Raw genomic sequence first — 13,615 nt, 5'->3', positions numbered from 1 at the left:
CTTGCTCTCTTGCCCAAGCTGGAGTGCAGTGGCATGGTCACAGCTCACTGGGCTCACGGCAGTCTTAAGATCCCAGGCTCAAGTGATCCTAGCACCTCAGCCTCCTGAGTAGCTGGGACTACAGGTATGCACACTGCAGCTGGCTAATTTCTAAATTTTTTTTTGTAGAGACAGGGTCTCATTATGTTGCCCAGGCTGCTCTTGAACTCCTACTCTCAAACAATCCTGCTGCTATGGCCTCCGAAAGTGCTAGGATTACAGGCATGAGCCACTGTGCCTGGCCGGGAATGATTTTTTAATAGTAGAGTTAGGAGGCATAAAACAGAGGGGAAAAAATGTAGAATATATCCAGATTATCCCACTATCAAAATCTAACGCTAATGGCAAACATGCTTTCTGATTTTAACAAAAGCAAATTCTCAGGGAGGACTCAATAATTTCTTTTTAGCTAAAAAGAAAATATTGAGAGATTTCAGTGAAGAGATTAAAATACTCTTAAGATTATGGTGTATTACTGAGTCCTCAGTTTTTACAAGTACCCGAGCAAGTGATTTTATTGTTTATGGAAATCAAAGACAAATATAACCAATTATGACAATTATACTTCTCTGATAATCTTATTCCTTATTTTCCCTAGCAATGGCCTTTGTGTAATCCTGTATTTCCTGCTAGAATTTAAAGCTGAGAGACAAGTGCTACTCACACACACAAGTCAGTCCATCACCCTGGTATCCTTCTTTACATTTGCACTTGTAGGACCCATGTATGTTATAACATCGAGCAAAGCTGCTGCACTGATACTGACCAAGTGAGCATTCGTCTATGTCTGCATCAGAAAGTAGGAAAAGAAGAGGCTTATTTAGGAGATAAATATGATGACATGAAAAATATATACAGTTTCAAAAATGATTTTTTTTTGGCAATGTGATGATCTACATAAAATTGGCAGAAAAACAGAAGAAATAAAGTACATGTAGACTGAGAACTACCAGTGGTTAAACTGGATGTCTGTTGGTTTAACTTAATGCCAATACTCTCCCCTGCCCCTGACATTCCAGCCATCACTACAATTACGAGACCTTTCAGTGCTCTAGGAAGAAACAACACAAAGCAATGGTTGGGTTTCATTACCATGACATTGGTATTTGCCTCCAATATACATGAGATCGAAGCCTTTATGACACTTGCAGATGTAGCTCCCAAAAGTGTTGACACATTGCCTAAATCTAGGGCAGGAGGCTCTTCCTGTAGCACATTCATCAACATCTAGAAATATAAGTCAATAGCATTTTAGGAAGAGCAAGGGTACATTAAGACAGAGTGGGTTTCAAAATAAGTAACTGACTACAAACGGTTGCCTGGCATATAGTAGCTCATCATAAACGGTATCTGGCTGGTTGCCCCTACAGGCAACATAAATTCCACATATCCAAATTTCAACTCATCCTTCTAAGCCAAGTTATTATTTTCTTGCACTCTATATATTAGCACATACTGCACCTGTATCTACCAAGTTGCTTAAACTAGAAACATGAGTCATTCCTGAACTAGAAACAACCCTCTTTCTTTTAACTCCCAAATCATCAAGTCCAGTTAATTCTACTTCTAAAAATAATTATTTGAATCTGTCTACTTTTCTCTTAATCCACCACCACTACCCTATTTGAAGCCACCATCTCCTGGGTTAGACTGTTATGAAAGCCTCAAAACAGCTCCTTTTGCTGTTACTTACCCTCTCCAAAGCATATCCAACCCAACTGTCAAAATGATTCCATTAAAACATACAATCAGATCATTACTGTGCTCAAAATCTTTTAACTATTTCTACTTGCACTTTGAATTAAATCCACATTCCTCCCCTGTGTCCCTGATGGCCCTGCAACAAATCACCCTCACCTATTTCACCCATTATATCTCAAGCCACCACCCCTCATACTCACACCCTGTACTTGAGCTACATGGACCTTCTTCCTTGAAAAACCTCACACAGGCCAACCTCTCTCTCACCGCAGTGCCCTGCAATGTCTTCAGCTGCTTGGCTGTTTCTTCACATGGCTAATGATAACAGGTCTTACCTTAAGGCTAATAGACACATTCTGTTTTTCTCTCAATACCTCATGTTAACACTTGGCATTGTCTGTAATTTTATGGGGTATTTGTTTCTTTTCTGTCTCCCCCATTAGCATGTCAGCTTTGTGGGGATCAAAATCTTGTCTGCTTAGTCCACTGCTATATATCCTAGCACTCAGCACCGTGTCTGGAGTATAGAAAGTACTCAGTAAATAACTCTAATCACCAAACACTTCCATTCATTCAAGGCTTATTACATGCTAGGTATTGTGCTAAGCTCTTTGCATCCATGACCTCATTCAATCTTCCTACCAGTTCTATGTGGTATTATTTCCATTTTAAAAATAAGAAGACCCAAGCTCAAAGCAACAAAGTCTCTTGCCTAAGGTTACATATCTAGTACATGGAAGAGCCAGGTTTAAAACCAAAGTCCAGATTCTCAATCCTACACTGCCTTCCTAATTTACCAGAAAAAAATCTGAGGCCTGAAGAACAACACATACAATCTAGCCCTGTCTACCTATTCAGCTTCATCACTCATTGCTCACCCTTGCCACTTATATTCTAGGAATGCTGAGCTCTTCTCGTTTCCCTAAACATTGTGCTCCTCTGAACTGCAGTGCCTTTGCACGCAGGGTTCCCTCTGCCTGAGGCCTCCTCCTATTTCTCATTTTTTAAAAAACAAGGTTCCCATTATCCATTCACAGAGATGTCCTCTTCTGAGACATCTGATATCTGCTGAAGGATAGCTAATTATCTGATGTAAGTAATTGCCTTTTTTTCCCTTATTCCCATCACCTTTCACTTTCTCCCTTTATCCTACAGAGGCTGCTGACAGAGATGCTTGATTTTACAACTCACCTACACAGGTCCTCCCATCAGGAGCCAGCTGCAGGCCAGGGGAGGGGCACTGGCACCGTATCTGTCCTTTAACAACATCACAGCCATACTGACAGTTTGCCATGGAGCAGGTCAGGGCACCTGGAAAGAGAGTGACTGGCTGACTCAGACAGGTAGAAAACAAAATCTGTAACAGAAATAGCTATTTTTTTCACTTGTCCTGAAATCAGTGACACTGAACAACAATGAAGACAAAGAGGCCTTAACTATCAAACATCTAAAGAAAGTAAAAGGGGGAAGGAAAGAAAGCATTAAAAGACAAATATAAAACTATCATACACAGATTATCTGGAAATTTTTCCAGTGGCCAAGGAAAGTGAAGAATTGAGGTATTTTTCCAGATTACTCAAGCTAAATGCTATTCTTAACCAATCATCCAAGTAACTGTCTCAACTGCCCATGAAATTTCTCTAGGGGAACAGCAGAGTTCCCACTGAGTTGCACAATGTTAAACATGTATTCACCTAATTCCAAAAAGTCCCATGCTATACTTATGCAATGTTAAATAAAATTAGCTAACTTTATTTTATACAACTCAGTTAAATGATAATTCAGTAAAAATAAAAATCAAGTCATTAATTGTTAGATATCATATGAATAGCTCAATTCAAGGGTCAACCTATACAGAATTTTAGGGCATATTCCATCTTATACATCCAAATTATGGTGAAAACATGGATTTCTTCCTTATAAACATGAATTCTACTTTTCTGGTATCATATTCATTTATTTTTTATTTGAAATTGTTTTTTAGAAGTCTTAGACTATTATTAGAGTCTAAAATTCTATAAAAGCCTAAAGGCTTTTATAATGAAATACAAAAATGAAGAAAATATTTATAAATGATTTAAAATCACAAAACAGACCTGATGGATTCTGTCTGAGCAGTCCCTAAATAGTCAGTAGTGTTCTTTTTTTTTTTTTTTAAACCTGGAATCGTTCTTTTATGCCCAGATAGAAGACAGGGGTAAACATGTTTTAAAAAAAAATTAGAAAACATACTTAGTTTTGTAATTCTTATTCTAAATACCATTTCCTAATCAATTTAATATTGGCACCCGTGATAGAAGAGTATTATACATTGAAAATGGTGCCTCTTATTTTAATTTTCAATTCCTCAGGCACACGTATAAACACACGCACACATCTTGTTTAGGAGAACCCCGGAGGCCATTTTTACAAAAGCAAGCTCCCAGAGCACAACAGAAACAAGCCCAAAGCACTCATAAAACAGTTAAGATTCTTGACATACTTGAGCAGGAACCATCCGGCATGAGCATATATCCGTTGAGACAGTAGCACTTGTAGCTGCCGTAAGTGTTCATGCACCTGTGCTTACAGGGCCGAGGCTTCAGGCCACACTCATTTAGATCTGAAAACAATGTGGGTTGAAGCAGAAAAATTACAAAACCTCAGCACTAATGTAAGCCATCTAAAATTCTTTTCTATTTTAAAAAATGAAAGAGAAAAATAGGCCAAGCTACAGTAACTGTCATTTACATAAGAGACAGATCCTGTTCATGCAATATTAATTTGAAGGTAGGATACACTAGGGGCAACCAGGAGTCATCATGACCTTTATGGATCTCTGTTTATAAAGGCCAGTTAGGAAAATTCTCAACAACAGGTGCCTACCTTATCATCCCTAGAAACAGCAGCATACTAACATCCTCATGGGCAGAGATGCTCTATCAGCTAACAACTGTTTGCCAATATTCTCAAAATATCTGGGTTCTTTTGCTAGATTCAGTCCTGACAATGTAACCCTATTCGTTCAATGTCTTCCTTTCTCTGTTTAAAGAACATATTACATGAGAATATTTTACTTTAAATGGATAAGGCATTGGCCTCCTTAAGGCTTGGACTTTGGAATATTTTACTTTACAGGAAGTATACAGATTTTAAAACATTTGACTGCTTTGACCTTCCCAAAGGAAGGCTGTATAGGCTATATTTTCAGACGATAAGAATGAAATAAATTAAGAGTGATCCATATTGTAGTTTTTCTTGTTCAATCTGGTAGATTTCATATGATTTCAGATTAAAGAAGAAACTTCAGTTCCCTACTTTAGTAATGCATTCAAGTCACAAAATGAACTTTAAAAAACCCAACAACATATTTTCATTTATTCCACAGTTAAAAAAGGCATATGGAAATACTAATGGACAAAACGTAATAGACTGTCATGTATTTTAGGTTTATTGGTTTAAGTATCAGTATGAAATAAATCAACAAATTTTACATTATGAAAAGGTTTTAACCTAAATTAAACACTGCCTCAAGTGAACATAAAACTCATAATGACAAATAAACATTGAAATAGTAATGCCCAAAATATATGCTTCATTAAAAAGAAATGTGACCACGTTTGTCTGGAACCACCAGCATAAGCACCCATTTAGCATAATTTAATTATTAATCCATGTCATTGAATAAGAAATACAGATAATATGTCTAGTTACAAAATTGTTTTCAAATCTATTTCAATCTGATCTGCCGATTTATTAGATATCTGTATATTTCATTTAACTAAATCACCAAGTTCTATTATGTTTTAAAACCTCCAAATAATTATTATATCTAAAAAAATTTTCATATCTTACTGATTTTCCAAGTAGGTCTTTTTTCTGCCCTGAATGCAACTATAAGCAGGCCCCAAGCTGGGCAAATCCCGGAAAGGTTAAATAAATAAACCAAATACTTTAGTCATCTCCTATGCTTTCTTCAATTTTCTACTTTATTGTCTCTTGACTAGTTAAGGGTTTTTAAAACAAAATCACATTCTAAAATATTTCAAAAAAAAATTTCCTCACAGAAAGTGCCATGCAGATTACAGTAAGAAAAATGTTTTCTCCCTCTGTCAATTGAAGCAAAAATCAAGGAAGAATGACCGAGAAAGAAATTTTCTACGCTTCCCATATTCTTCTACTTTGTATTTCAGTATTTACTAAAAATGAGAGGGAAACTTTTCTCATCTTCTAAGAGGAGTTAATGACTGTTCCTAATATGGTCCTGCAGAATCACACTTCTCTTTGATAAATCTTTTTGATATTATAGTAAATAGCATTTAAAACCAAATACGGTGTTAGAGAAAGGCTTTGTGTTTTAAATATTTTTCTGCACTAAACAAAAATAGAACAAAACCACAAAATAACACAGTACAATCAAAACCTATATCTCGAGAAAAGGATACTGATGGATTTTTCTTTACATGTCAGTTAAGTATCCCTAGGTTTATTTTCAAAGCATAACAGAAACTTTTGTGAGTTCCTGATGGGAATGGATTCAGTGTTTACAGTTTCAGGCAGCTCATAAACAAGGAGTATTTATGCTGATGGAAATTTCTTCAGACACTACGTCCCTGAACTAAACCTGAAGTCCAGTTGGGGCAGCTCTTCTACAATTTGGCTCCAGTCTGGGCCAATAAAGGGCCTCTTAGGATTGCTATGGTAGTATTCATAATCTGGACTGGAGCTGCTGGTGGTTTTAGAGAATGGCTTCGACCCAAATTTATCCTTCCGTTCCCATGGCAAAAGCACTTTGGGGTTAAGAATCATGAAACTGAAAGGAAAGAAAAGCCAATATGCTGTCATGAGTCCAAAAAAAAAATCTGGACTGTATGAAATAATATGTGAAAGGAAGAAAACATGCAACATTCAATGGGTAAATGTGGAAATGATGTATTGCTCTTTTACCTGTTATTAACGGGCATATAAGTATCCAAAACATGGAAAGCAATTGAGAAAGCTGTACTCTACCAGCTGCTGATGGTCTGGATGACATTCCCTGATAGCTGACTGGTGTTAATATCCCTAGTGACGGCCATCATTGTCCCATCTGTCACAAGCAGGTGTCTCCAGAAACTTCACAATGACCCTTACAAAAGCCACTTCAGATACTATAAAATAGGATTCCATAGTCATCCATGTTTATCAAAATTTGCCAAATATCAGACTTTTCCTAAAGTACAGAGCTTCAAAAGATTAAATGCATCTGGTGTCCTGGTGAGAAGCCTTTTTGTCCTCAGTTTTCTTAAGAGTTTCTTGTCTTTAATTATGTTACCTTCTTTTCTCATTGACCTAGTGCCATATTAAGTAAGTTAATATGTGCTGCTTTCTATAAATTCTGTATTCATTATCACAATCTATTGGATATCATTCAATTAAGCAAGAAATTCAAAAATAAATTACTTCCAAATTATAATAAATACTCCTACAATAATAAGCAGAACAAAATGAAGTCATTGATCATACTGTCTCAAATAAATCTTAAAAGTTGTTAAAAGAACCTGGAAATAAAACTTTGGTGTTTTTATTTTAAATTTACTTATCTTCCTTTTTCTCTGGAGGTTTATAATATATATAAGGAAAATCTATAAAATAGGAAAATAAAAAATTTAATGAATTCTTTCATGTGCTTATCTTATACTAAAGGATAGAACTTTACAATAAACCACTTACATTCAAATGCTTCAATTATTATGTATACAAGTCTTAAAGTGCATCTACTATTGTCAGGAATACATTTCAGTAGGTTGGTGGATTCAGGAGCTTGGATGGGAGAAGGAGAGGGAGAAGGAGAGGGAGAAGGGAACTGGTCCAGAACGGAAATGCAAGCTGCATAGCATTATTATTAAACTTCAGGAAAAAAAATCAGAAATTTTATTAGCATGCAGACACTGAAAAGTAGCTTGAAAAATCTGGAAGAGATCATTGAGTAAGATAACTCACTCAATGGATTTTTTTTTAAAATAAACTTTCATTTGTTTTAACACATTTGGACTTTCTCCCCGCTTTGGTGCTTAAATCGGGCAATGTCATAGGCAAACATATGTCAATACGTCAACTACCAAAATCCTAAGTTTTAAATTATTAAGGGCCGAAGTTAATTCTTTTTCCCTAATTCCTTGTGCAGAAAATATACAAATGCATCAAATTTCTTCTCAGCAGAGACAATGATTAATAATTTCAACTATTTTAATTCAGTTATTCTAAGTTCTTAAACCTATGAATGGGTTAGAGATAAAATGTCCTAGAAGAGAAACTGTAAAATTATGCTACCACATTATTTTCCTACAAAGCTTTCCAGCATGATGAAGACATTAATATTTTTGGTGTTTCTATTCTTACGCCAACCCCACAGACAAATAGGGCAGGAATTACTGTCTCCCTGTTACTGATTGGTTAATGACTTGCTTATAATCAAATAGCAACTAAGTGCCCTCTTGGAACCACAACTTAGGCTATCTGATGTTACACAATGTATACCAAAAGAAAGTCACTAATGTATGCTTGGATTTTCAGGTAACCTAAAACTCTATACCTCAAGAGTGGGGAAGAGGACTTGATTTCTAAAATCTACTTGGCAAAAGGCATCAAACCCCCAATTTCAGTTGCTTTCGAACTCCTGAATTTGCCTACATATGAAAAAAGTTGTTTTGCTATCTGCTTTTAGAAAATATTTCAAAATTCAGAAAAGAAAAAGAAAAGCAATGATACTCGATGCATTAAAAGGACAGTGGAGCTCCATGCTTTTCAGAGCACAGAGAATCAGCACCAGGTGGCAATTCCTGCTGCTTGCTGTACATGCTCAGGGCTGAAGGCTGGACACTCCTGGGCTAGTCTTCAGAACATTTGCAAGAAGTGACATAACTGCAGGAAGCCATGCAGGTGGGAAGAGCAGACCACCTGGGACAATGCACGCTCACCCCTTGAAGGCAAACTTGTGGCTTGGTGATCCAGGGGTTGGAAAAGAGGCTGTTCACTGCCTTGGTCAAGAGGAGCTGGGATGTGCTCGTCTTCACACCAGGAAGAAGGTAATAAGAGTCAATTTTGAACTGATGTCAATTTTAGCCCTAAAAATCTTTACAAGTATATATTAAACAAGTACATACAGTTGGTAGAGTTTAAAAAGAATGCATTAGATACTTTATAAACAATAGTTTCTGGTTCTTCTGGTTTCTCTTTTCCTTTAATTTTCTTAAAAATGTATCACTGTCATCTTGTTTCCCAAGGACAACACACACATTATAAATGAACAATCCATCGTCATACAATTTTTTTAAAAACTCCAAACAAGAGATCATCATTTTTAAAAGTATTATTTAGTCATAAACAGAAGGAAGAAAACAAAAAACAAATTATACAAATATTGATTATAATCCACCTGCTCTATTTAAGGACACTGAAGTCGTAAACGACCAACTTAAGATTTTTTTTCCCTACACTCTCACGTTGTACAATAGTAGTTTAAAATACTCCAAAATTATGCACAAATGTATGATTTGCATAAAGATTTTATTTAAATAACAGCATAATAGATGGTCAATATTATCATTTAAATGTAAGAAATTATGCTTCTGGAACATACATAAGAAGCTTTATGCAAAAAAATGTTAACTGTCGCCATTATTAGCTTACCAAAATATAAGATGGGTGAAACTCAAAGTAGAGAGCTGAGACTTAACAATCACATTCTGTTTCAACACCATTATGTTATTAATAGCCAGTTAAATGTCCAAATCAAATGAACATTGGTTGTGGGAGTTGAAACCATACATCTTCCTTTTTTTTTTTTAAGATGGAGTCTTGCTCTGTTGCCCAGGCTGGAGTGCAGCCGCTTGATCTTGGCTCACTGCAAGCTCCGCCTCCCAGGTTCACACCATTCTCCTGCCACAGCCTCCCGAGTAGCTGGAACTACAGGCGCCTGCCACCAAGCCTGGCTAATTTTTTTTTTTTTTTTTTTTTGTATTTTTAGTAAAGATGGGGTTTCACCATGTTAGCCAGGATGGTCTTGATCTCCTGACCTCGTGATCCACCCGCCTCGGCCTTCCAAAGTGCTGGGATTACAGGCTAGAGCCACAGCGCCCGGCCGGAACCATACATCTTTCAAAACCTAAGGCTGTAGGTAACTGCCTTAATATTAGGGTTAAAGCCCTTAGATTTTTGTGCTTAGCAAAGCAGTCAACTTTCAGATGTAACTAGTCCACAAAATTAGTATCTGGTTCTGACCTAAAAGACTCCAATTCTTTCATTATGATAAAGAATTCAACATATGAAACATAAACCATGCTAAAACATTAGGAATTGACACTTATAAATATTTTCTTCTGAAATTATTACAAAGTACACTGTAAATTCCTAAGAATGTCTTTCATTTCTGAGAATATGCAATGATATATTTACATACTAAAAATCATTCCCCAATGGAAAAGTTATAAAAAGATTATTATCTATAATAACATTTTTTTTTCTGGCTAGGGGAAAAAGAGGTTTGTATTGGTACAGAAACTCAAGGAGGAGGGAAATATGCATAAATAAAAGTAAAAGTAAAGGAAGCAATGATCAAAGAATCTTGCCAGAATTCAGGTTAGAATTTCATCTGCTTTGAAAGGTAACATGCGCTTTATAGAGTATAGTATGTTAATGATCAGCCCAAGCCTGTAATTTCATAACAGTTCTAGGTGTAACAAATCCAGAAAATGACTTAATGGGGAAGATCAAACCACTAAAACCAGATCACACTAAACCTGTGGCAAGGCTACTAAATTAAACCAGTTCCAAAATGCAGCTTGCCCTGGTATTCTGGCTGTTTCCCAGGCAGCTCTACAGGCACTGGTTAAGCACTTGTTTATTCAAGCTGTTTACACCATGATGCAAATTTCCAGGGGTTATTTCTTAAAGTACATAACTCGCTACAAAATTCTCAGTGAATACTTATCATATACCAAAAGCTACTTTTAATCAAAAGCTAATTTCCAGTTCTGTAAAGTTATTTCAAATTTAATTCTTTTTGACATTTCTCTCCTGGAGGAAAAAGGAGCCTATTTGATTTCCCTTATCTATGAAGCATATTTTCTACTTTATTAAAATGTGTGGGCCTGAATGAAAACAGTTTAAGTTAATCTGCTATGTAGGCACTATCAACAGTTCTCTGTGGGATCGGTGGTGATATCCCCTTTATCATTTTTTATTGTGTCTATTTGATTCTTCTCTCTTTTTTTCTTTATTAGTCTTGCTACCGGTCTATCAATTTTGTTGATCCTTTCAAAAAACCAGCTCCTGGATTCATTAATTTTTTGAAGGGTTTTTTTGTCTCTATTTCCTTCAGTTCTGCTCTGATTTTAGTTATTTCTTGCCTTCTGCTAGCTTTTGAATGTGTTTGCTTTTGCTTTTCTAGTTCTTTTAATTGTGATGTTAGGGTGTCAATTTTACAATGATAGACTGGATTAAGAAAATGTGGCACATATACACCATGGAATACTATGCAGCCATCAAAAATGATGAGTTCATGTCCTTTGTAGGGACATGGATGAAATTGGAAATCATCATTCTCAGTAAACTATCGCAAGGATAAAAAACCAAACACCGCATGTTCTCACTCATAGATGGGAATTGAACAACGAGAACACATGGACACAGGAAGGGGAACATCACACTCTGGGGACTGTTGTGGGGTGGGGGGAGGGGGGAGGGATAGCATTAGGAGATATACCTAATGCTAAATGGCGAGTTGATGGGTGCAGCACACCAGCATGGCACATGTATACATATGTAACTAACCTGCACATTGTGCACATGTACCCTAAAACTTAAAGTATAATAATAAAAAAAAAGAAAATTTAAAATAAAAAAAAATAAAATGTACCTTTATTTTAAAAAAAAGAAATTCTCTCTAACAACTTTTATGGGAGTCTCTAGGCAGCTCTCACACTCAACCAGGCCACACATGGCAGCTTCCCTGATCCTGACAGGGCCCACAGTCTATGGATGCAGAGACTAAGATGCTGTACCAAGAACTGGTAGAACCCTTTCAAGTTTCCACAGTGTTCGGGACTAACAACCATTAGATGAAACGGTCATTTATTTAATATATTTAGTGTGCATTTACCATGTGCAAGTCACTTTAATAATAGTTTTCGGAACTTAGAAATCAGAGAGACAACAAAAAGGATTTCTGCTCTCAAGGAGCATAAACCTTGCCATCAGGAACCTACCACACTGCTTTTTTGTGAGGAGGGCAAAATAAGAGATGATTAGAACACCTAAGTTTATTTTAAGCTGTAGTTTTATTTTCAAAACTGGACTTGAAATTACTTTTTCAGTGTCAGCACTATTTTTGCAGGTGTAAAATCCCATTTTGCTACTAATCAAATCCTCTTCTCTTTAAGGAATATGGTTTTGGGGAACAAGACTTTAACTTGATACATTCAATTTTTTCTTTAGAGAAATAGGTATGTGTTACAGGAAAAAAAAAAGTACATGTTAAACTGGTTTTCTGAAAATAAGAGCTATCCAGTGATGAACCCTTGTTTCAATAATACTTGTAGCATGTCTTTAAAGCATGTTAAAGCTGATGCAGCTCCTGCAAAGAAATTTAAATGAATTTCTCTGCAATCTCAAAAGTGACTTATTTTAATCGTCTTCTTTGTATTTTATATCCTCACATTTGGCCAACAATATTTTACCGTGCTGACATATTAATGAAACCTCTGAGGGCTTATGTTCACCACTTTAAAAAAAAAAGTATACTGAGATTCTAAAATGAACATTGGCATCCAATAACCAGAACCTAACACACTGCTACCTGCAAACTTATGCTGGGGAAGAAAAATCAAATGGATTTTTTTAAGGAGCAAACTGAGATAATAAGAGCACCACTTATTTAAAAAGATTATGCAGGTATGTTTGGTAAATTTCAAGTTAAAAAGAGTATTATAAGAGAGAAAACAAGCATTGGGAAAATCAGTTCTAAATCAAATAGCAGATAATACAAGAACACACTTTAGAAGAGCAGCTTCTACCATTGGGACATGTCATTTTTGCTAGTGTGGATTTCATCTGATGGTTCATGAATAATTTCATCTGATGGTTCATGAACCACCATTTTGAATATGTTTTCAAAAATCAATGTTCTGGATGATTGTAAAAACTGTGTCTTAACACAGGAACAGAAAACTGAACACCGCATGTTCTCATTCATAAGCGGGAGTTGAACGATGAGAACACATGGACACAGGGAGGGGAACTGTCGTGGGGTAGGGGTAAGGGGAGGGAGAGCATTAGGACAAATACCTAATGCATGCAGGGCTTATAACCTAGATGATGGGTTGATAGGTGCAGCAAATCACCAAGGCACATGTATACCTTTGCAACAAAGCTGCACGTTCTCCACATGTATCCCAGAACTTAAAGTAAAATTTAAAAAAATAAATAAATAGTGAATCTATAAATCACTAGTTTACATGACATACCTCAAGGAGTATCTTGGAATAAGTATCAGACACTGAAGAACAGTAGTATTTCAGCAACATTATTTCTATATCAAATGAGGTCAAGTAAGTACATAAGCGATAGTTAGATACCATATCATTATTTCACCTGACATTTAAGATGATAGGGAGTATAATTTAAGAAATAAGTAAAAATTGAGTCACCTATTTTTGACACTTATCTATTTAGTGAAATCTAACCCTAATCTTTCTTTAGTTTAATTCCTAATAATGATTTTTTTTTTTTTTTTTTTTTTTTGAGACAGGTTCACTCTTGTTGCCCAGGCTGGAGTGCAATAGTGCAATCTCGGCTCACTGCAACATCTGCCTCCTGGGTTCAAGTGACTCTCCTGCCTCAGCTTGAGTAGCTGGGA

General features: G+C 36.0%; 1 protein-coding gene across 4 annotated transcripts in view; it reads right to left on the bottom strand.

Moving 5' to 3' along the window:
- Nucleotides 1-13,615, bottom strand: part of NPNT (nephronectin) — a 79,414-nt gene that overhangs the window by 30,255 nt on the left and 35,544 nt on the right. For 3 of the 4 annotated variants that reach the window (NM_001131995.1, XM_054553207.1, XM_054553208.1), the window contains 4 exon segments: nt 704-826; nt 1,132-1,266; nt 2,932-3,051; nt 4,223-4,342. In NM_001131995.1, the coding sequence (NP_001125467.1) occupies nt 704-826; nt 1,132-1,266; nt 2,932-3,051; nt 4,223-4,342 (498 nt within the window). 4 annotated transcript variants of the gene reach the window in all.

Source organism: Pongo abelii, chromosome 3 (genome assembly GCF_028885655.2).
Source record: "Pongo abelii isolate AG06213 chromosome 3, NHGRI_mPonAbe1-v2.0_pri, whole genome shotgun sequence".
NCBI classification, from domain to species: Eukaryota; Metazoa; Chordata; class Mammalia; order Primates; family Hominidae; genus Pongo; species Pongo abelii.
The sequence above is the reverse complement of the archived record's forward strand: the minus strand, read 5'-3'. Positions and strand labels throughout refer to the sequence as shown.